The sequence below is a fragment of the Eretmochelys imbricata genome, chromosome 7, assembly GCF_965152235.1.
Source record: "Eretmochelys imbricata isolate rEreImb1 chromosome 7, rEreImb1.hap1, whole genome shotgun sequence".
Classification (NCBI taxonomy): domain Eukaryota; kingdom Metazoa; phylum Chordata; order Testudines; family Cheloniidae; genus Eretmochelys; species Eretmochelys imbricata.
Window position 1 is genome coordinate 125,014,668 of NC_135578.1, and position 23,858 is coordinate 125,038,525.

The 23,858-nt window shown below is 60.4% G+C and overlaps 1 protein-coding gene across 2 annotated transcripts; it reads right to left on the reverse strand.

The window, feature by feature from the left end:
- Positions 1-861: 861 nt before the first annotated feature.
- PYROXD2 (pyridine nucleotide-disulphide oxidoreductase domain 2) lies at positions 862-23,858 on the reverse strand. Of its 2 annotated transcripts, none has more exons than XM_077823367.1 (16): positions 23,721-23,858; positions 21,651-21,670; positions 21,118-21,211; positions 20,967-21,040; positions 20,498-20,644; positions 18,147-18,300; positions 11,742-11,803; positions 11,387-11,484; positions 9,916-10,057; positions 9,442-9,576; positions 8,778-8,850; positions 8,281-8,437; positions 7,695-7,849; positions 6,013-6,119; positions 5,325-5,445; positions 862-4,671 (listed from the first exon to the last, which is right to left on the reverse strand). In XM_077823367.1, exons 1-16 carry the CDS (start codon positions 23,800-23,802, stop codon positions 4,601-4,603), a joined length of 1,692 nt encoding a protein of 563 aa, XP_077679493.1. In that variant the 5' UTR covers positions 23,803-23,858; the 3' UTR covers positions 862-4,600. The 2 variants fall into 2 exon arrangements, with proteins under 2 accessions (XP_077679493.1, XP_077679492.1); XM_077823366.1 differs by lacking the exon at positions 23,721-23,858 and adding an exon at positions 22,847-23,080.

Sequence of the window (23,858 nt, forward strand, 5' to 3'; positions counted from 1 at the left end):
GCCCAAACCAGCTTCTATAGCGAGTCCCTGGTTACTCAGACATCCAAATAATGCACTTCCCTTGAAGTACCCAGCCTCAAGCCTCTGTCCAGACACATGTCAAATATATAATGATAAATTCTGAAAACCTTATATCATATAAACGAAAGGGTTTTACTGACCCCAAAGGACCAAGCCCCAGACCCAGGTGTCATGTTATTGACTTGAACTGGGACCATATAGAACATGATTGCAACCAAGGTCCTGGAGTGGCACCAAATCTTGTATAAAGGGGGTTAAATAAGGTATCTAAGACAAGGTTATAGTTTGCTGGTTATGATTATGCTGTCTGTATGTATCATTTTTGTAGTTAAAGTTATGAATATTGGCTCTATACTGTCTGTATTCCAAACTTGTGTTATGCTTCTGGGTGACATCCCAGATAAGTTGGAGTCAGCTCTGCCTAGCCTGCTTGATGGCCCATTAAGGACCATCAGTTATACAACTGACCCGTTGAGAGAAGGCAGACACGCCTTGGAACTCAGCAAGGTGTGCAGGGACCTGCCTATGGACAGAACTCTGAGGGTTTTCCAGGCTGTGTGATGGGCAGCTTGTCCTCGGGACAAAGAAAGAAAGACCACATGGCAAGAGACTATAAAAACCTGCTGCAGCTCCTCCATCTGGTCTTCAATCCTGCTTCTGACCTCTGGAGGGACTTTGCTACCCTGAAGCTCTGACCCAAGGACTGAAAGACCCCTCCCAGCTGGGGATGTTCTCCAGAGACTTGATTTGAACCTGCAGCTTATTCCATCACTGCTACAAACCTGAACCAAGAACTCTGCCATTGCTGTGTGTCATTGATTCCATTTCACCACTTCTAGCTCTCATCTATAGCTTTTTCCTTTTATGACTAAACCTTTAGATTTTAGATTCTAAAGGATTGGCAATAGCGTGATTTGTGGGTAAGATCTGATTTGTATATTGACCTGTGTCTGGGGCTTGGTCCTTTGGGATCGAGAGAACCTTTTCTCTTTTATTGGGGTATTGGTTTTCATAACCATCTGTCCAAGTGCCAATGAGTGGCACTTGTGGGGATACTGGACTCTAAGGGAATTGCTTGTGTGACTTGTGGTTAGCCAGTGGGGTAAAACTGAAGTCCTCTCTGTTTGGCTGGTTTGGTTTTCCTTGGTGTGCAAAGAAACCCCAGCCTTGGGCTATAACTGCCCTGCTTCAAGCATCCGATGAAGTGAGCTGTAGCTCACGAAAGCTTGTGCTCAAATAAATTTGTTAGTCTCTAAGGTGCCACAAGTCCTCCTTTTCTTTCTGCTTTAAGCAATTTGTCCTGAATTGGCATTCTCAGTTGGGTCCCGCCAGAACCAGCTTTGTTACACCAGGTCAAGTGATAACTCAGATCTTACCCAAAATACACGCTTACAGTCAATTCTTATTAACTAAACTAAAATTTATTAAAAAAAGAAAAGAAAGAGAGTGTTGGTTAAAAGATCAGTATACATACAGACTTGAGTTCAATTGTTGAGGTCCAGATACACAGCAGAGATGAGTCTGTAGTGGCCAAAAGTCCTTTTAGAAATAGTCCAGAGGTTATAGTCCAAAGTCCATGTTCAGGGTGACTCCAGTCAGCAACTGGGGATCTCAATCCTTGTGGCTTAAGGTTTCCCCCTCTTGAAACCCAAAGCAGATCTGAGATGAGGAAGGATCGTGTCCCAGGGTTTTTATACATTTCCTGCAGCCTTTTGGCCTGAGAAGACAATAGGCTTAACTTTCCTTCTCCCAAACACCATGGCAATTAGCACAGGATAAATTTATCCATTAAACCGTTCAGATACAGGCTATCACAACCTTCAAAGAGACATATAGACAATAATACGATTTCACTCAAGTGTCTTCCTAAATGTTAATATTCCTCTTTTGTTCTTTGAATCAAAGCTACAGCCATAGACAAGACTTCTTTGCTGACATCACAAGACCTGAACAGGTTTCAGAGTAACAGCCGTGTTAGTCTGTATTCGCAAAAAGAAAAGGAGTCCTTGTGGCACCTTAGAGACTAACCAATTTATTTGAGCATGAGCTTTCGTGAGCTGATGAAGTGAGCTGTAGCTCACGAAAGCTCAAGCTCAAATAAATTGGTTAGACCTGAACAACCATCTCCCCTTCTATCTCTAACAATGCAGGCTGCATTTCAAAGCTCTATTTGTTTCCATCTCTTCCTAACCAGCCTCTAAAGTTCGGCCTGGGGTCAGGTCAGTCTGGGAGTTAATTAACTCTTTCTGGCCCTGTCACCTTTCAATGAGATATTATATTACACTCATAATATCACAGAAGGTGATCAGGAACAGTCAACATGGATTCACCAAGGGCAAGTCATGCCTGACCAACCTGATTGCCTTCTATGATGAGATAACTGGCTCTGTGGATATGGGGAAAGCGGTGGATGTGATATATCTTGACTTTAGCAAAGCTTTTGACACTGTCTCCCACAGTATTCTTGCCAGCAAGTTAAAGAAGTATGGGCTGGATGAATAGACATAAGGTGGATAGAAAGCTGGCTAGATTGTCGGGCTCAACGGGTAGTGATCAATGGCTCAATGTCTAGTTGGCAGTCGGTATCAAGCGGAGTGCCCCAGGGGTTGGTCCTGGGGCCGGTTTTGTTCAACATCTTCATTAATGATCTGGATGACAGGATGGATTGCACCCTCAGCAAGTTCACAGATGACACTAAGCTGCAGGGAGAGGTAGATACGCTGGAGGGTAGGGATAGGATACAGAGGGCCCTAGACAAATTGGAGGACTGGGCCAAAAGAAATCTGATGAGGTTCAACAAGGACAAGTGCAGAGTCCTGCACTTAGGACGGAAGAATCCCATGTACCGCTACAGACTAGGGACCGAATGGCTCGACAGCAGTTCTGCAGAAAAGGACCTAGGCATTACAGTGGACGAGAAGCTGGATATGAGTCAACAGTGTGCCCTTGTTGCCAAGAAGGCTAACAGCATATTGGGCTGCATTAGTAGGAGCATTGCCAGCAGATCGAGGGATGTGATTATTCCCCTCTATTCGGCACTGGTGAAGCCACATCTGGAGTACTGTGTCCAGTTTTGGGCCCCACACTACAGAAAGGATGTGGACAAACTGGAGAGAGCTCAGCGGAGGGCAACAAAAATGATTAGGGGACTGGAACACATGATTTATGAGGAGAGGCTGAGGGAACTGGGATTGTTTAGTCTGCAGAAGAGAAGAAGGAGGGGGGATTTGATAGCTGCTTTCAACTACCTGAAGGGGGGTTCCGAAGAGGATGGACCTATTGGGTTCCGGGAAGTGAGCAGGCGGGAGCCCACTGCTTAAGGACCGCCCCCCCCCCCCGCCCCAGCCTAAGGGGAAGATCTACAGGACCTGGAAACCAAATGATTCCGGGGGACAACTAATGAAATAACAGGGACAGGAGTGCGGTCAAAGGGTCAAAAGAAGGGAGCCTGACGGGGACACTGAGCAGAGAACCCTGGACAGCTCCCACTGCTCCTCAAAGGCGTCAAGGGAGCCAGTGGACGCTGCCTGGATACGTGAACGGACCAAGGATTGGAAACAGGCCCCACAGTCACAGGAGTCTCCATTGGCCAACCTCCTCACTCTGGTTTTATAGATGGCTGTTTTAGCCAGGGCCAGGAGGAGGTTGACCAGGAGGTCCCGTGACTTTGTGGGGCCACGGATAGGGAGTGCGTAGAGCTTGGCTGTTCTCAGTGGTAGCAGATGACAGACCAAGGAGCAATGGTCTCAAGCTGCAGTGGGGGAGGTCTAACTTGGATATTAGGAAAAACTCTTTCACTAGGAGGGTGGTGAAGTGCTGGAATGGGTTCCCTAGGGAGGGGGTGGAATCTCCTTCCTTAGAGGTTTTTAAGGCCCAGCTTGACAAAGCCCTGGCTGGGCTGATTTAGTTGGGGATTGGTCCTGCTTTGAGCAGGGGGTTGGGCTCGATGACCACCTGAGGTCCCTTCCAACCCTAATCTTCCATGATTCTATGGCATGGCATGGCATGACATGACACGACAAGCGTGGCAGCTGTTGGGATTTTTATTCTGCTGCTGACTGAGAACATGTGTAACATGGTCCAGACTTCAGCTTAGCTCAGGGGCAAGGATGAGTGACCCTGGCCAGTGCTGTGCCTGGCGGTTCTAGGAGAGCAGGCAAGGGCTCAGTCTGCCCTGGGCCTTGTCTACACTAGAAAGGGTTGGCCAGTGTCCCTCTCCAGGCAGAGCTAGACCTGCCTCTGCCAACAGCCCTCTGTGGGCAGCTCTGGGACGGGGCTTGATCCCCTGGGCTCTGCGGCGTGTGCGCTGGGACAAGCACTGCCAGGGCAGGATGGGCTAGGAGCAGACAGGGCTCTGCCAGCCCCACACGCCCCGGTTACCATGCCAGAGACAGGTAAGAGCAACGGTGCAAACACTCAGAGCACGGGCGCGGGGGGGAGGCAGCAGCCCCAGGGCAGGGCTCGCTCTAACAGCACCATGCTGTGGGGTGTGTGGGGGGTGGTGAGAGGCACCCGCGTGGCCAGGTCACGACAGCCACCATCCGTTTCCCTGGGCTAGGCTGGTGCGTCACCTCTGCCATCACACGTGCTTGAAGTCCTTGAGGGCCACGCTGGCTGCGTTGCGGCCTGGAGCGCCCATCACTCCCCCACCTGCAAGGAAACAGATGCATGTGGGGCCCAGGAGCTCTGGGCGTAGCAGGGCTGAGCTGCCATGGGGAGCAGGGGCAGGAGCCCAGACGCACAAGAGGGCAGCAATGGCTACGTTTCCAGCTGGAGAAGACTCCCCGCCACCCACGGCAGCTTCATGGCAGCTGGGAAAAACCTGGGGCTGGAGCACAGAACCCGGGCGGCCCCCACCCTGCCCCAGCTCGAGGGTGCAGCCTCTCTCTGGCCTGCGTACCGACTTCTCCCTCCTGCTGTGCCGGGCCCACCCCTTGGGCGGACGGAGCACAGCGCCCGGTGGGACTTGTGCCAGCCCTGGGCAGAGCCATCTGCTGGATCCCAGCACGGGGGCAGCTGCTCATCACAGGCGCCCCACAGGGCACAAGGCACGTGGTGTCCCGTGGCATCAGCCTGTGACCCACGGGGTGTCCGTGGCCTCGGCTTCTCCTGCTCAGACCCTGGGCAGAGCTGGCAAGGTCAGCACGGTGCCCTGCAATCGCGCCTGTACCCAGAAGGGCCTGTGCAGCCCCCAGGGCAGCGCTCGCAGCAGCAGGGCCCGGGGAGGGCTAGACCCAGCGTGAGCCTCCGCCTGGCGCTCTCCCCCACTGTAGCCACGAAGGGAGGGATCCCAGCTCACGTACCGGGGTGGGCACCACTGCCACAGAGGTACAGGCCTGGGATCGGGGACCTGTAGCCAGAGTACGAGGGCACAGGTCGGGCAAAATACAGCTGGTCCAGAGACATCGCACCGTGGAATATATTCTGCAAACAGGCTGAGTTAGGTCCTGGAATAGTCTCCTCCTCTTCCCGCGCTCCGAGCCAGACAATTGGGCTGCATGGCTCCAGCTTCCCTCACTAGGCTTTGGGCCACGCTGGCTAGCAGGCTAGGCAGGTGCCAGATTGGCCGGGCACCGGGTGGGCAGATGCCAGGCAGGCTGGGCTGGGAGCAGGCAGGCTAGGCGGGCACCGGGTGGGCAGACGCCAGGCAGGCTGGGCTGGGAGCAGGCAGGCTAGGCGGGCACCGGGTGGGCAGACGCCAGGCAGGCTGGGCTGGGGGCAGGCAGGCTAGGTGGGCAGACGCCAGGCAGGCTGGGCTGGGGGCAGGCAGGCTAGGTGGGCAGATGCCAGGCAGGCTGGGCTGGGGGCAGGCAGGCTAGGTGGGCAGATGCCAGGCAGGCTGGGCTGGGGACAGGCAGGCTAGGTGGGCACTGAGTCGGCAGATGCCAGGCAGGCTGGGCAGATGCCTGGCAGGCTGGGGGCAGGCACCAGGTGGGCAGATGCCAGGCAGGCTGGGCTGGGAGGGCTCTGTGAATCTCATGATATACCCACCCCTCCGGGCAGCCCAAAGATCTTCTCCAAAGCCGGCGGTGTTAGGATGTCTCTGCCGATGACGGACGCCTTGAAGCCTGGCGCGTAGGCCTCGACCCAGTCAAACACTAGAGAGCGAGCGAGAGATGTGGCTCAGCCTGCGTGTCTCACGTCACCAGCTGGGCTCAGGGGCCTAGCCCCAGGCCTGCAGCTCCCTGCAGGGCATTGGGGAGCAGGGCTGGATGGCCCCCGGGGGTAGGGTTACCAACTTTCAAATCCCCTCTATTCGACATTGGTGAGGCCTCATCTGGAGTACTGTGTGCAGTTTTGGGCCCCACACTACAAGAAGGATGTGGATAAATTGGAGAGAGTCCAGCGAAGGGCAACAAAAATGATTAGGGGTCTGGAACACATGACTTATGAGGAGAGGCTGAGGGAGCTGGGATTGTTTAGTCTGCGGAAGAGAAGAATGAGGGGGGATTTGATAGCTGCTTTCAACTACCTGAAAGGGGGTTCCAAAGAGGATGGTTCTAGACTATTCTCAGTGGTACAAGATGACAGGACAAGGAGCAATGGTCTCAAGTTGCAGTGGGGGAGATTTAGGTCGCATATTAGGAAAAACTTTTTTACTAGGGGAGTGGTGAAACACTGGAATGCGTTACCTAGGGAGGTGGTGGAATCTCCTTCCTTAGAGGTTTTCAAGGTCAGGCTTGACAAAGCCCTGGCTGGGATGATTTAATTGGGGATTGGTCCTGCTTTGAGCAGGGGGTTGGACTAGATGACCTCCTGAGGTCCCTTCCAACCCTGATATTCCATGAATCGCACAAAACCGAACACCCCTGCCCTGCAGCCTCATCCCCATCACTTGATCTCCCCTACCCTCACTCACTTTCACTGCGCTGGGGAAGGGGTGTGGGAGTGGGTGAGGGCTGGGACAGGGGGTGCAGGCTCTTGGGTGGGGCCAGAAATGAGGGGTTCAGGGTGTGGGAGGAGGCGGTGCAGGCTCTGGGAGGGAGTTTTGGGTGCAGGATGGGCTCAGGGCTGGGGTGCAGGAGGGGGTGCGGGCTCTGGGAGGGAGTTTGGGTGCAGGAGGGGCTCAGGCTGGGGCAGGGGGCTGGGGTACGGGCTCCATCCAGGTGGCGCTTACCTCAGGTGGCTCCCTGCCTGTGTTGGCTCCGTGTGGCTCCCAGAAGCGGCTGGCATGTCCCTGGGGCCCCTAGGCGCAGGACTGGTCAGGCGGCTCTGTACAGTGCGTGCTGCCCATGCCGGCAGGCGCCACGCCCCCGCAGCTCCCATTGGCCATGGTTCCCAGCCAATGGGAGCTACGGAGCCGGCACTTGGGGCAGGGCAGCGCGTGGAGCCTCCACGGTCACGCTTCTGCCTAGGGACATGTTGCTGCTTCCGGGAGCCATGTGGAGCTGGGCAGGGAGCTGCCTTAGCCCTGCTGTGCTGTGGACTGGACTTTTAACAGCCCGGTCAGCGGTGCCGACCAGAGACAACAGGGCCCCTTTTTGACCAGGCGTTCTGGTTGAAAACCAGACACCTGGGAACCCTACACGGGGGGAATTCTCTGCCCTGCTGGGAAGGCAGGACTGAGGGTGCCGGGCACTGGACGCCTCCCGGGGTTCAGGCGCACAGGGAGCGGCAGTGGGCAAGGGGCCGTGGATGGGAAGCTAAAGAGCGCTGAGAGCTGCTGGCTTTACCCCTGTCGGCGTATGCGTTCTGCTCCTGCTCGTCCCATGGCCGCCCGCCTGCCAGCGCGTATGGGGTGTACTGCGTGAAGAGAGAGACCACATGGCAGCCCGGGGGAGCCAGCGTGGGGTCCAGAGCAGAGGGGATGCACAGCTCGATCATGGGCCTGGGGAGAGCAAGAGAGAGTCAAAGCCCTCGGACTGGGCAGCCCGGGAAGGAATCCAGCCCGAGCCCTGCCCAGCACCCTGGCATGCTGCCAATGCAAACGCCTCACCGCCTCACCCCCTGCCCACTGGCTCCTCCAGCAGGGATTAGCCCCATGTCACCCAGCCTCAGGCTCTCCCCTGGGCACCTCCCCTACGTTCCTTCCAGAAATCCTGGTGTCTCCTGTGTCCTTCCCTTCCCAAGAGGCCCTGTTGCCCTGATGAGCGTGGGCAGCTGCCCCAGAGCCCTGGTAGCGTCGCCCTGAGAAGAGCTCTACGAGGGGCACCAGACCGGGCTGCACCGAGAAGTCTGGGCTATCTCCCCGCTGCCGTCCCCCATGGCAGGGCCCAGCAGGGCCCAGCTCTGCCAACGACCAGCCAGCTCCAGCCCTACCTGGTGGACGGCTCCCCACTGCTGGCCTCCTGGAAGGCACGGTGGAGGAGGTGCGTGTCCTCGCAGTTCAGGTGGATGGAGCATTGGTGATGGGGCAGCGGGCGGCCATCACCGGCGTTGGGTGCAGCCACGAAGCTGGGCAGCCGATCCACAGCCACTGGGGATGTTGGAGACGGGGTGACTCCGAGGGGCAGAGGGGACATGGAGCCTCCCATGGTCCTGACACCCCGAGGGGCCAGGGCAGATGGCTGAACCCCAGGAGAGCACGGCAGACACGGAGGGATGGTGCAGGGAAAGGCTGGTTTCCCCTCCGGACTCAGGCTGCAGTAGGGAGCCTCACGGAGGCCCGCGACAGCTCCTTCCTCCCAGGGAAGCGCAGATCACAGGAGCAGCATCTCACGGGGCCCTGCTCCCCCAGGGAGCCAGCGCCAGGCTGCAGCCAAGCCCCAGGGGACCCCAGTGGGGCAGGGCGTGGGACGTCCCGCACTGACACTTACCGTTGATCTTGGTGACGGGGGAGCGTGTGTCGAACTGTGCCACTCGCTGGAGGAACTCCTCCGGCAGCTGCCCCTGGAGCGGGGAGAGCCCGGCTCAGACACCAGGGGCTGGGAACGAGCCTGGGAACTGGCTGGAGGCGCAGCCAGCGGTGGGCTGCATCTGGGCACGGCTGGAGCTGCCCAGGACCCCTGGAGGCCACAGCCAGCGCCATGCTTTGGGGTGCAGCCCAGCCACAGGGGGCTGGCCCCCAACAGTGACGGGCCCCACTGATGGGGGAGGGGGAGCAAACTCGTGCCCCCAGACACCTTCCTCTCTGCCGAGCTCCCCCTCTGCTCCCCTGCGTTGCTCCAGCCTCGGCCTCCACCCACCACACCGTGTTTGCTGTAAGCCTGGGGGCTCCCAGGCCAGCACCGGGGAGGCCCCTTAGTCACTGAGGGGGGAGGGGGAAGTGGCCTCCTCCGGCTGCCCCACAGGGGCTGGGGTGTGTCACACTCATTGTGGGGGGAGGGGCTCATACCATGAGGAACGCGACCCCTCCCCCTGGCTGTACCCGCCGGTCCGCACACATCTCCCCCAGGGCACCCTCCTCCCCTCCAGCCCATCTCCCCCAGCGCGTCCCACCCAGGCCCATCTCCCCCAGGGCACCCCCCCGGCACGTCTCACCTGGGGAACGAGCTGCAGGAACGTGAGCTGAGCGGACGCGTTGGACAGAACCAGTTTGCTCTTCACCTCGGTCCCGTCCTGCAGGACGACACCCTGCGCCTCCCCACGGGGGCCCAGCAGCACGCGGGCGACCGGCTAGCGAAGGGGGAGACAGGAGATCAGCCTGGAGCATGCTGGGGCGCCCAGCCATGCACGGGGTGGGGGAAGCAGGTGCTGAGCGGAGCCTGAGGTACGGCTGCTGAGGGGCTGAGTGACCCTTTCCCGTGTGGATGCTGTGGGGCTGGCCCAGCCTCCTCCCACCACTCTTACCCGGTGGGGTTTACGCCCCTCACCACAGTCTCTGATCGCTGTTCCATGGCGGCTAATGGGCAGGAGGGAAGGGAAGAATTTGGGGCCCTGTGGTCTCTTTGGGCTGGGGAGCACCTCAGTGCTGGGGAGCTGTGTTCTCTGCCCCCTCCCCGGGAAGCCGGGCACCTTCTCGGTGAAGATGTCTGCCCCGTGGGCAGCAGCTGCGCTGGCGATGGCCTGGGACACCCCTCCCATGCCGCCTGCCACGTAGCCCCAGGCCCCCTTCTGCCCCTCCAGCTCGCCCATCACGTGGTGCAGCAACACGTACCTAGGAGAGAGGTCAAAGGTTAACAGCTGGGTCAGGGTAGCACCCAGCAAGCGGTGCCGGGGTATGGGCAGGGCAGAGATACCAGCCAGGGGTGGGCAGCATTCCCACTGTGCATGGTCGTGGCGCACAGCCCTGGGAGTAACTCCGATCCAGCCCTGCGAGCCAGGGACCTCAGGCTAGGCCTCCCAGCAGGGTGAGTACACGCAGAGGGTCCCACGCTCCCCCTGACCCCACAGGCACAGCCGAACAACCATCCCCCTCCCATGCCCGCGTGCTGCCAATCCCCCCCAGCTGGGGACACTGAGCCCAGCTCCGGTCCCACCAGGCTGCAGGGCTGGGCACAGACAGCTGCCAGGCCGCCGAGGGATTCAGGCCCAACAGCGCCAGCCCAGGCAAACCCCATGGACCTGCCCAAGCAGGGGGTCCCTGAGCCTGGTGCGTGCCGGGGGGATGCTGTCATGGAGTCCCTGGGTGATGCTCTGGAACTGCTCCCCGTGAAGCCAGCCAGGACTCTAGGGGAGTCTCCTCTCTGGGAGCAGACTGTCTTCAGGACACACAGCTCACACAGCTTCCACCTTCCTGGGTCTGACCTCGGAGCATTCAGCATCCTCTGCCCCTCCGTGCGCTTCCCACAGCGAGTCAGCCCGGGCAGGGCTCCTGGGGAAGCCAGAGAGTCCTGCACCCCAACTTCGCAGTCAGATGTGACTCTCAGCCAGCCAGTAAAACAGAGGTTTGTTAAATGACAGGAACATGGTCTAAAACAGAGCTTGTAGGTGCAGAGAACAGGACCCCTCAGCTGGGTCCATTTTGGGGGGCAGTGAGCCAGACAACCATGTCTGCCCTTCACTCCATGTCCCAGCCAGCCCCAAACTGAAACTCCCTCCAGCCCCTCCTCCTCTGGGCTTTGTTCCTTTCCCCGGGCCAGGAGGTCACCCGATTCCTTTGTTCTCCAACCCTTTAGCTCTCACCTTGCAGGGGCGAAGGGCCCAGGCCATCAGTGGCCAGGAAACAGGGTGTCGGCTGTTCTCTGTGTCCAGACCCCTGCACACACCTGCTCTCTAGGGCTCTGCAATGATCATACACCCTTACCCCACCCCCTAGATACTTAAGAACTGCCTAGGGGAAACTGAGGCACCCCCACACTATTCAGAGGAAACATTAAGAACAGTCCCACTTCGTCACAGATGCTCTCCAGGCACGAGGGGGAACATGGTAGCCAGCGCGGGGCAGGAGTGGGAGGAAGCGAGCGCTGGGGTGCGACACCCCAGCTGTCGGGGACGGGAACAGGAGCGCCCTGGGGAGCTGTGAAGTCTTCAGCCCCCACCCTACCCGCTGCCGGGCGTGTGGGGACTGGCCATGGCGCCGATCACTGCATCCGTAGCCAGGGTCGCTTTCAGGGGCTCCGACTCGAACCAGAGATCCAAGATCTGGAGAGAGAGAAAAATGAAAATGGTGTTTAACGAAGAGAGCCCAGCACAGGGGGCCTGGATCCCATGGCGGGGGGGGATAGGAGGCGGGTCCCCCCAGGCCTGGCACAGGGGGCTGGATCCCATGGGGGGGCCACCACTCAGCCCGTAACCCCCTCCGAGGCCCAGCCCCAGGCCTGGTTTGGTCAGCCCCTGCCCCCCAGGGAGGGCGTCTCCCATCCCGCGGGCATGTCCCCGTGTATGGTGCCGTTACTCACCCTGGTGACTGGGGCCGTGAGCACTTGGTAACACTGGGGCAGCTGCTTCCCCAGCGCCAGGCCTGAGGGAAAGAAACGGGCGTCAGCAGTGGTGTCACCCAGCCCGGGAGGGGACGGCTCCCCGGGCCCCACCACACCCTCCCGGTGCCCGGCTGTGAGGATGTGACGCAGCAGGGAGGGGGGAGGGTTGACCTGGGAATGTGCCCTGGGGAGGGGAGACCTGAGAGCCTGTCCGCTGAGCCAGGAGGGGGCTGGGGGGTTGACACCTCTGCCCAGGAATGTGAAGACAGGCTGCAGGAGGGAACCTGCTGGGGGGGTTTGGTTTCAGTTCGGGGCTGGGTGGAGGAACACAGGGAACCCCAGGGCTGGGGTCTAAGCTCCCTGCTCCCCCAGAAGGACTTGACTGAGGGGTCCTGGGTGTACCCACAAACTCTGCTTTGGACTGTGTTCCTGTTGTCCAATAAACCTTCTGTTTTACTGGCTGGCTGAGAGTCTCAGTGAATCCCAGGAAGAGGGGGGCAGGGCCTGGACTCCCCCACACTCTGTGACAACTGGTGGCAGAGGTGGGATCTACTGCACCCCGTGAACGGCGCTTCCTGCAGTAAGTGACTGGGGAACAGTCAAACGAAGGGGGATTGACGGGGACCGGGCGTGCTGAAGATTCAGAGAGAGACGGTTTCAGGGGGCAGTTAACCCCTGGGAATGTGTGACCAGAGAGAAGGACTTTTGCAGTAACAGGGTCCCCCGGGGGATTGCAGCGAGCGGTCCCAGGGGCGGAGGAGTCTGCAGCTCGACCCTGGCAAAGAGGTGGTGACCTCAAGAAGGACTGGCACACTAAGGGCTTTTCCTGGAAACCGTGGGAAGCTGCCCGGCCTGCGAGTGGCCAGCAGGGAGATGTACGCTAAACGCCTGAAGAGCGACCTGGTGGAGCTGTGCAGGCAGAGGGGGCTGCGCATCGGGAGGTCCACCAAGGAACAGCTGATTGCCCAGTTGGAGGAGAGGGATCGCTTGGATGACCCGATCCCTGTCCCTGAGGGAAGCCGCCCGGCAGACGCAGCGTGGGCCCTGGGGCCTGACCGGGCTGGGAGGGGTCAGACAGCTGCCGAGGACATCCCGAGACCCTTCCGACCTATGCCTGGGGGAGGGGTTGGGGGAAGCCCAGCGAATACCGAGGGCACCCTGGCCCCGGCAGCCAGCAGGGGATCCTCTCAGCAGAGCTCCCCATCCCTGGAGCGGAGGCGGCTGGAATGGGAGAGGGAGATGAAAATGAGGGAGCTGGAGGATCATGAAAAACAACGTCAACATGAGGAGAAACAACGTCAACATGAGCAGGAGGAGAAGGAGAAACAACGTCAACATGAGCAGGAGGAGGAGAAGAGGGAACGTCAGGAGAAGGAGAAACAAAGACAGCATGAACTGGAGCTGGCCAGGCTGAGGAGCAGTGGGGCCCCGGCTGCGGTGAGTGAGGGGGGACCCAAGACTGCAAGGAGCTTTGATAAGTGCTTCCTGGCCCAGCATAAGGAGGGGGAGGACATAGATAGCTTCCTGACGGCCTTTGAGAATGCCTGCGAGATGCACAGGGTTGACCCTGCAGACCGACTCCAGTTCCTCATCCCCTTACTGGACCCCAAAGCCGTGGAGGTGTACAGCCGAATGACAGGGCCAGAGGCAGGGGACTATGAACTGTTCAAACAGGCCCTGCTCCGTGAGTTTGGGCTGACCCCCGAGATGTACCGGAGAAGGTTCCGGAGTCAGCGTAAAACGCCTGAGGTCACCTACCTACAACTGGTCAACTGGATGCAGGGATATGCCCGCAAGTGGACAGCTGGGGCCCAAGCTAAAGAGGACCTGCTTGACCTAATCGTACTGGAGCAACTGTATGAACAGTGCCCTTCCGACCTGAGGCTGTGGCTGGTGGACAAAAAGCTCGAGAACCCCCAGCACGCAGGGCAGCTGGCCGACGAGTTTGTGAACAGTCGGTCAGGGGGTAGCCGGGAGGAGTCCCAAAAGAACAGGCCCCCCCCGATGCAGAGAGAGAGTCACCATGGGGCCTCCCAGCGGGGAAATAGGGAGAACCCCCTCCAAAGGGGAACGCCTGGCGTCGGGCCCCTCCGACCCGCTCGAGGGGACCAACGTGACCTGAGCTGCTATCACTGTGGCCAGAGAGGCCATGTATGGACCCAGTGCCCTGGGCTCAGGGACAAACTGAGCAGACTCAACCTACCCAGGGTTAACTGGGTAGGGACCCAGCTGGACGAGGGGCAGAGGGCCAAGGAAAGGGGGGCTGCCAGCTTACCACCTGCTCAGGAGGGAAGAGTACCCCAGGCCAGCTCCGCCAGAGGGCTGGAGGCTCTGGACTCAGGGTGCTCGGTTTACAGGGTGGGCGCAGGGCTGTCCCTCCGGAGAGAGTGCCTTGTTCCCCTGGAGGTGGATGGGAGGAAGGTCAATGGATACTGGGATATGGGCGTGGAGGTGACGCTGGCCCGGCACGAGGTGGTGGCCCCAGACAGGGGTGGGCAGGACCCCATTTAAGGTGCCCGTGGCAAGGGTACACCTGAAATGTGGGGCCAAGGAGGGCCCCAAGGATTTGGGGGTACACCACCATTTGCCCACTGAAGTTTTGATGGGGGGAGACCCAGAGGACTGGCCAAGTAAGCCCCAGACCGCCCTGGTTGTGACCCGTAGCCAGAACCGGTGAGGGGCACTGCACCCTGACCTCGGGGAGGGTATCACACCGGAGGCGCAGGACCCTACCCTGATGGGGAGGGAGCACCGAGGGGCACGGCTCAGAGAGGTGGAGGCCTCAGACCTGGCCACTGACGGGGAGCCGGGCCCCATCCCTTCCCCAGCTGCTGAGTTCCAGGCTGAGTTGAGGAAAGATCCCTCCTTGCGGAAGCTCAGGGACCTGGGCGACCTCAGTGTGTGACGGACCATGAGGAGAGGCTGCCAGGAGAGGTTCCTGTGGGAGAAGGGGTTCCTGTACCGAGAATGGGCTCCCACAAGGGAAGTAGAGTCCTGTGGGATCAGGAGGCAGCTGATGGTCCCCCAGAAGTATCGCCGCAAGCTACCGTACCTGGCCCATGACATCCCCCTCGCAGGGCACCAGGGAATCCGGCGCACCCGGCAGAGGTTGCTACAGAACTTTTACTGGCCCGGGGTCTTTACCACGGTCCGGCAGTATTGCCGATCCTGTGACCCCTGTCAGAGGGTGGGGAAGGCCCGGGACAAGGGGAAAGGCTCCTCTGTGATGGGCTTTGAGACCTTTGCCCATCATAGAGGAGCCTTTCCAGAAGGTGGCCATGGACATCGTGGGGCCTCTCAGCAAGGCGACCCAGTCGGGGAAGAAATACGTTCTGGTGGTGGTAGATTTTGCCACCCGCTACCCCGAGGCAGTGCCCTTAGCTTCCATTGAAGCAGACACCGTGGCTGATGCGCTCCTGACCATTTTCAGCCGAGTGACCATTTTCAAGACCCAAGGAAGTCTTGACAGACCAAGGCTCCAACTTCATGTCGGCCCTGCTCCGGTGCTTGTGGGAGAAATGTGGGGTCCGGCACAACTGGGCCTCAGCTTATCACCCCCAGTCCAATGGGCTGGTGGAGAGGTTCAATGGGACGCTAAAGATGATGCTGAAAACCTTTATGAACCAGCACCCGCAGGATTGGGACAAGTACTTACCTCACCTGCTGTTTGCGTACAGGGAGGTGCCCCAGGAGTCTACCTGATTTTCGCCTTTCGAACTGTTATATGGAAGGAGGGTGAGGGGCCCCCTGGACCTGATGAGAGACGAGTGGGAAGGGAAGGCCACTCCCGATGGAGAGTCAGTGGTGGAGTATGTCCTGATCTTCCGAGAGAGACTGGCTGAACTCAAGGGCCTGGCCAGGGAGAATCTGGCCAGAGCCCAGAGGAAGCAGAAGGTCTGGTATGACCGCACGGCGCGGGCCCATGCCTACGCCACCGGGGATCAGGTGATGGTTCTCATCCCTGTGAGAAAGAACGAACTACAGGCCGCCTGGGAGGGCCCTTTCAAGATTGTCAAGCAGCTCAATGAGGTAAACTATGTGGTGGAGCTGTCGAACCGGGCGCACCACCGCCGGGTGTACCATGTGAATATGATGAAGCCATATTATGCCAGGGGGAATGTGGTGTTGGCCGTCTGTGGACAGTGAGAGGAGCAGGGAGATGACCCTTTAGTAGATCTATTCCCTGGGACCAGAGCTAGTTCCCCCCTGGAAACAATTCCCCTCTCCGATCAGCTAACCGCTGCCCAGCAAGCTGAGATCTAGGGGGTGCTGCATCCGTACCGACAGCTGTTTTCCAACCATCCTGGACGCACTAATCTGACTGTCCATCGGGTGCAGACGGGGTCGCACCCGCCGATAAGATGCTCCCCCTTCCGAGTCACAGGGAAAACTGCTCAGGACCTGGAAAGAGAGGTCCGGGACATGCTGGCTTTGGGGGTGATCCAGCCATCGGCCAGCCCTTGGGCCTCACCCGTGGTGCTGGTCCCCAAAAAGGACGGGTCGATCTCGTTCTGTGTGGACTATGGGAAGCTCAATGCCATCACTGTACCTGATGCCTACCCCCTGCCCAGGCCGGACAAGCTCCTAGACAAGCTGGGAGGAGCTCGGTACCTTACCACCATGGACCTTACAAAAGGCTACTGGCAAGTGCTGCTGGATGCAGATGCCCGGCTGAAATCAGCCTTTATCACGCCTCTGGGGCTCTATGAGTTCCTGACCCTGCCTTTTGGCCTCAAGGGAGCGCCGGCCACCTTCCAGCGCCTGGTGGACCAGCTCCTGAGGGGGATGGAGAGTTTTGCCGTGGCGTATATTGATGACATCTGTGTCTTTAGCCAGACCTGGGAGGACCACGTGTCCCAGGTTAGACAAGTGCTGGACCGACTCCAGGGAGCTGGGCTGACTGTAAAAGTGGAGAAGTGCAAGGTGGGGATGGCTGAAGTATCTTACCTGGGCCATCGGGTGGGGAGCGGCCGCCTAAAGCTGGAACCAGCCAAGGTGGAGGTGATCAGAGACTGGCCCGCTCCCCACACCAAAAAGCAGGTCCAAGCCTTTATTGGGATGGCAGGACACTACTGAAGATTTAAGCCCCACTTTAGCGCCATAGCCACCCCCATCACTGAGCTATGCAAGAAGGGGAAGCCAGACAAGGTGGTCTGGACCGAGCAGTGCCAGGAGGCTTTCCGGGCGCTGAAGGAGGCTCTGGTCAGTGGCCCAGTTCTGGCAAACCCGACTTTGACAAGCCCTTTGTGGTGTTCACTGACGCCTCTGACACGGGACTGGGGGCGGTGTTAATGCAGGAGGATGAAAACGGGGAGAGACACCCCATCGTGTACCTGAGCAAGAAGTAGCTACCCCGGGAGCAACACTACGCGGCCATCGAGAAGGAGTGCCTGGCCATGGTGTGGGCCCTCAAGAAACTAGAGCCCTATCTCTTTGGGCGACACTTCACCGTCTACACCGACCACTCTCCCCTGACCTGGCTGCACCAGATGAAAGGAGCCAACGCCAAACTCCTGAGATGGAACCTGCTCCTGCGGGATTACGACATGGACGTGGTCCACGTGAAGGGAAGGGCCAACCTGATAGCGGATGCGCTGTCCCGGAGAGGGGGCCCCGAACTTCCCCAGGTCACTGGTCAGCGTGACCCCGCTCAGTTCAGTCTCGAAGGGGGGAGAGATGTGACGATGTGACGCAGCAGGGAGGGGGGAGGGTTGACCTGGGAATGTGTCCTGGGGATGGGAGACCTGAGAGCCTGTCACCTGAGCCAGGAGGGGGAGGGGGAGGTGACACCTCTGCCAGGAATGTGGATGGACACTGCAGCAGGGAACCTGCTGGGTGGGTTTAGTTTCAGTTTGGGGCTGGGTGGAGGGACACAGGGAACCCCAGGGTCCCCCAGAAGGACTTGACTGAGGGGTCCTGGTGGTACCCACAAGCTCTGTTTTGGACTGTGTTCCTGTTGTCCAATAAACCTTCTGTTTTACTGGCTGGCTGACTCCCCCACACTCTGTGACACCTTCCCGCTTTGGCAGGCGGCGAGGGCAGCCGGGGCCCAGCGTGGGCTGTGCATGCGCGAGCCCTGGGCTGTCTCTGCCCGGGGATGATGGGTACTTGACTCACACTGGAGCCAGGGGCTTAGCTGCCCAGAGGAAGGTCTCAGGCCTCTGCCAGCCCCGGGGCAGTGCCCGGGGCCCCGGGGCAGTGCCCGGGGCCCCGGGGCAGTGCCCGGGGCCCCGGGGCAGTGCCCGGGGCCCCGGGGCAGTGCCCGGGGCACCTAGTACAGGAAGCGCTGCTCCCCCTCTGCTCTGCCGGAGCCCTCTAACGCCAGCACCGTGCCCCACTGGATGGGCATGGACCCGTGGCCCTAGCCTCCGGCGCCAGACGTACCCGCCCGCAGCAGGGGCTGCAGGCCTCGCAGGGCGCGGAGCCGCTGCAGCAGGGGGCCCTGGCTCCAGGCGGAGGGGTCCACCGGCGCGGCGTCCAGCAGCGGGTCAAGGGCCGACACCAAGCGGCTCAGGAACGCCTCGTACTTTGGATAGGCCTGAAGAGGAGACAGACGCAGGAGCCAGCAGACGCCAGCCCTGATCCCCGGCCGCGCCCCTCCCGCTCCCTGCACTCTGCTCAGCACCACAGTGCCTCTGGCCCCAGGCCAGCTCTGGGCTCCTGGACACGCGCCCCGGCTCCTCCCCTGGTCTCTGGCTAGCACACCCATGGTCAGAGGCAGGCACAGACACTGAGCCTCCTGCAGGCTCAGCCACCCAGCCCTTGGCAGAGGGGTGGCAGGGGACAGCCTGCTCCAAAGCCCCAGCAAGCCAGCCGAAGGAGACACCACTCTCAATCACGCCGTAGGGCTGCATCTCTCCCGTCTGCGCTTTGAGCAGCAGGGACATTTCACAATCTGATGTTAATGGAGCCTTGGCTTCAGCCTGCCCTATAAACAGCAATCGGCTCAGGCTCCCTGCAAACTCAGGCCAGGTCCTCGGTAACACAGACAGGCCCAGGCAGGTACATTACACCTGGGTCTGACCCACTGAAGGGGGGCTCGGATGAGACCTGCCCAAAGCTGTGGGAAACGTGGAAGCTGCTGGAGGAAAAGCCCATCCCCGAGCCCAGGTGGGTCTCAGCTACTCAGCCGATAGTGAGAACCAGCAGCATCCTTTGACCCAGCCCTGCCCTGTGCTTCCAGCTGCAGGCCTGAGCGTGGTCAAAGCAAAGAAAAGCCTCTGAGAAAGGCTCAGGGCTCAGCTGAAGCTAACGAACCGCCCAGGTTATGGAAAGAGAAAGTGTGACAAGGTGGGGGTGTAGATGTGATGAAGCGGGACTGTTCTTAATGTTTCCTCTGAATAGTGTGGGGGTGCCTCAGTTTCCCCTATGCAGTTCTTAAGTATCTAGGGGGTGGGGTAAGGGTGTATGATCATTGCAGAGCCCTAGAGGGCAGGTGTTGCAGGGGTCTGGACACAGACAATGGCCGACACCCTGTTTCCTGGCCACTGATGGCCTGGGCCCTTCCCCCCTGCAAGGTGAGAGCTAAAGGGTTGGAGAACAAAGGAATCAGGTGACCTCCTGGCCCGGGGAAAGGAACAAAGCCCAGAGGAGGAGGGGCTGGAGGGAGTTTCAGTTTGGGGCTGGCTGGAGACATCGAGTGAAGGGCAGACGTGGTTGTCTGGCTCACGGCCCCCCAAAATGGACCCAGCTGAGGGGTCCTGTTTTCTGCACCTACAAGCTCTGTGTTAGACCATGTTCTTGTCATCTAATAAACCTCTGTTTTACTGGCTGGCTGAGAGTCCCGTCTGACTGTGGAGTTGGGGGGCAGGACCCTCTGGCCCCCCCAGGACCCTGCCTGGGTGGACTCGCTGTGGGAAGCGCACAGAGGGGCAGAGGAGGCTGAGTGCTCCGAGGTCAGACCCAGGAAGGTGGAAGCCGGGTGAGCTGTGTGTCCTGCAGACAGGCTGCTCACAGCGAGGAGACTTCCCCAGAGTCCTGCCTGGCTTCGTAGGGAGCAGTTCCAGAGCATCGCCCGGGGACCCCGTGACAGTAAATTATTAGCCCACAGAGGGAGCGAGCGGGACTCATGGCGGCTGGGAGTGGAGTGTGTGTTTTGCCTGCAGCTTTGGGAGATCGCCCCTGGCTGGGCAGAGCTGGGGCTCCCCCCTCATGCTGGGGGGAGGTGGCAGCAATTCCCCTGGACACCTGGGTAACCCCGAAATAGTGACACACCCACGTGACACACTCACGCTGGCACAGCCAGGTCAGCTGGGGGGATGATGGCACCACACGCTGTGCTGACAAATGCCCCCAGCGTAGACCCGGCTAGCCTGGGAAAATCGCGCTTTCCCTGGCACAGCTTGTGTCACTTGGAGGGGCCGGTACATGCTGTGTCCACAGAAGGAGCTTTGCTAGGACGTGTGCCAGACCAGCGGTCCTAGGGCGGACCTGGTCTCAGGCTGCAGCTATGCATTGTGCAGATACTGACCATCCTCCGCCCCCTGCCCCTGAGCGTTCGAGCTGGGACGTGCCCATGAGTTGGCAGGCCGGGGGGGGAAAGGATCCAAATCCTTGCTTTGTCTCTGACTCGGTGAGCGGCCAGGAGGCTGCAGGGAACACTCCCAGACCAGCCCCGCTGGTGAGTCCAGCCTATCATGGCTGCACGCCTGGGATTTGGGCCCTTTTGGGCCAGTCACACTGGGGTTGGCAGGACTGGGAGCCCAGCCCCAAGCCCCTCCTGCTGCCCTCGGTACCTGTGCATCCTTAGAGGAGAACTGAGCGATCTGCCGCTGGGTGTCCGCCATGTCGTGGCCCAGCAGGAGCGAGCGCCGGGCTTGCCCATCCTCCAGCATGGGGGTGAAGGAGTAGGGGTCACGGGCGTAGACCCTCAGACCATGCCGCTGCAAGACACAGAGCATGGCCAGTGCCAGGCAGCGTGGCCAATCGTCACGGCCCCTCCGACCCCCCCTCACCAGCCCAGAGGGGAGAGGCCAGGGGAGCTGTTCTGATCTGGGGGCTGTCAGGCTCCGGGACTGGGCCCTGAGGCTCAGGGAGGTGGGGGAGAGGCAGGAGCGAGTTGGGCCTGGCCAGGGGATCCTGGCCCTGCAGTGATGCTAGGGCCTCACACCCACCAATGCTCCCAGCAGCGGGAGGGAGGCAGCACGGGGGACTGGCCGAGCCCCCCCTGGACTGGCCGAGCCCCCCCTGGACTGGCCTCGGTACCTGCAGCTCCAGCTCTGTGGAGATCTGCGGCCGCAGGAGGCTGAGCAGGTAGGACGCTCTGGAGAACTTAAAGCCTGAAAGAGAAGGGGAGCGTCAGCTACCAGCCTGCCCCAGGCACCCGGGGCATCTCGCTGGGCAGGGCTGTGGTTACCTGGGACAATCTCCTCTGTGACCGCAGCGCCTCCCAGAAGGTGACGCCTCTCCAGCACGGCTGTCCGCACGCCCGACTTCTGCAGGTAGGCAGCCTGCCGAGAGCACAAGAGTCACCCGCCCCCACGAGCCCCCCAACAAACCCACCCAGGACACCCCCAATCCCCCACCTGGGACACGCTTTCCCAACAAACCCACCCAGGACACCCCCAAAGCCCCACTCAGGACACGCTCCCCCGACAAACCCACCCAGGACATGCCCCCACTCGGGACACGCTCCCCTGACAAACCCACCCAGGATGCTCCGGGGGGGATCCCCCACCGAGGACACCCCCCCAACAAACCCATCCAGGACACCCCCTCTCCCCAACAAACACATCCAGAATGTTTGCACTCCAGAGTGCTCTTTGGAGCTTCCTCCTCGCCCCATAGGATTCCCCCCATGCACATGGGACCTCCCCTGTCACCCCACAGGATTTCCCCACCCCCCCAAGCTAGGGCACAGAGGCAGATGCCTTGGCATTCAATACTCACTGCAACCAGCCCGTTGTGCCCTGCAACGAGAGATGGGCAGGGGGTGAGAGGGACCTGGGCCCGTGGCACCAATGGGTCCTGCTGCTACTCACCACCTCCCCGGCAGCCAGGGCTGGACGGTGCCGTCTATGCTGCTTTCACCACAATGCCCCGTGGCCGCAAGGCAACGGCGCCCACGTGGGTGCAGGGGGCGAGGGGCGGGGACAGCGCTGGCAACTGCCCTAAGCATTGGAACCACCCTTGGGGACCTTAATGAATATGGGGGTTAGGGGCTGGGAGTTACGATGCTCCCCACACCAAGACCCCCAAGCCCGCTCCCTTTGCCCAGCAGCACTGGCTCCCCCCCAGCCTCGTTCCCCAGAGCACAGCACCCCCCCCACACTGAAAGCCCCCACCCCAGCAGCACTGCGGCCCTACCCCATTCTCTGCAACACAGCATGAAATGCACCCCACTGAGACACGGTGGCAGCACTGACCCCAAGGAGAGAGTGGGCCCCCACTCCAGCCCCCCGTCCTTCCTCTCCCCAACAGGCAGGACCCCCTTGCAGCCCCCTGTGTCATTTCCATGGCAACATGCCGGCGGTTTTGCTGTTCACCTGCTTGTCTGGCATGGCTGAGGCCTGTTAGCTCATCTCACCCAATGGCAGGGGAGCAGAGCTGTGGCAAGAGGCTGCACCAGCCCCTGCCCATCACCCTGGGCACAGAGAGCTCCCCTGCACCCTGGCGGGCGTAGGGTGCCTACCCCAAGCCGCAGCACCATTTCAGACTGGGAGGGCCGGGGGGAGCCACTTTACTGGTGACTCCAGGGGCTACACTTCAGACACAAGTCGATTTCAAAAATAACCAACCACCACCACACCCTGCAGGCTAAGTCTTGTAAAGGTACTGGCTAGTTACCGAAACATTATTGTGTTAGCGGAAAATTTCTTTGCTTTTCCTACATCTCTAGCAGAATTATCTTTTTTTAAATATTCTTTGCCTCACAGCACAGCAAAGCAGCGGCAGGCTGAGTGGGGGTGGAGTTGTGTGTCACACACACACAGAGAGCTCTCCACCCCTCTCTTAAAGGGCCAGTGCTCCTGCACAGCCAGGCCAGGGGGGAGAGCCCCCGTGGGGAGCTGGAGCCTGGCGGGGGAGGGGGGAGTGCCACCCTAAAGGTGCCCCTCAACAGCAGCAGCCCCCAGCCCCGGCATTACCTCCCCCTATCACCACGGCGTCGTACTCCCGCTGCAGCTGGCCCCTGGCCCCGGCGTGAGCCAGCCTCCGGCCCTGCCGGCTGCAGCCAGCCCAGGCCCTGCCCAGCCCGCGCCCGACGGCCATGGCTGTGACGGGCACCAGCAGCTGCACCCCTGCCAGGCCTGGCCCTCGCTGCCGAGTCAGCGCTTCCCGCAGGGGCGGGACAGGCGGCGTCAGAGCAGGGGAGGGACGGGGCAGAGCCTGGAGCTGAGCCAGCCCGACAACGGGCCAGGGCCCAGGCAGAGACACGCTGGCCCCTCGTGGCTGCCCCCGGCCCCAATTCTCCTGCGACTCCCACAGCACCCTCCCACCCACGCAGGAGACAGCCCCCGTCACTGCGACCCCCAGCCCCCATGTCACCAGGTCAGCCGCTTGCTGGGGCGACAAGTGCCATGCCCATGCTCCCTGCCCCCAGGCACCACCCGGCCTGCAGGGAGCCTACTCCCCCGCTGCGGGGCAAAACTTCCCCAGGCAGGGGCAAGGGAGAGCTGCCGCCACATGGCGAGGGGCCCAGCAAGACAGCTGTGCCCAGGGGCACCAACGCATGCCCTTCGCTGGGAGCAGCCGCACCCTGGCACAGCAAACCTAAGCCCTCCAGCCACTGGGGCAGGGATGAAGGGAGGCCTTAGAGCTGGAGCTGGGAGAGTAGACCCCTGGGGCAGGCTGGCTGTCCCCCTTTGCTAACAGATGCTGGGGGCAGCTGTAGACCCCTTAGTCCTAGGGGCAGGAGAGCCTGGGGGGAGGGGCCCCTTGGTTTGCAGGCACAGGTGAGAAGCCAGCGGACTCTCCCCCCTCCAGTGCAGGAGGTGGGCAGGGCAGAAGCCTGGCAAGTACCTGCCTGGGCCCTGCCCACACTGGCGGGAGCACCGTGAACCGTCCTTGGTACCAGGCTGGAGAACGCACGGCAAGCAGGCATGTCTCCATGTTCTCATGTGCGTGTGCAAACATGTCTGTCCATGTACTCGCACAGGC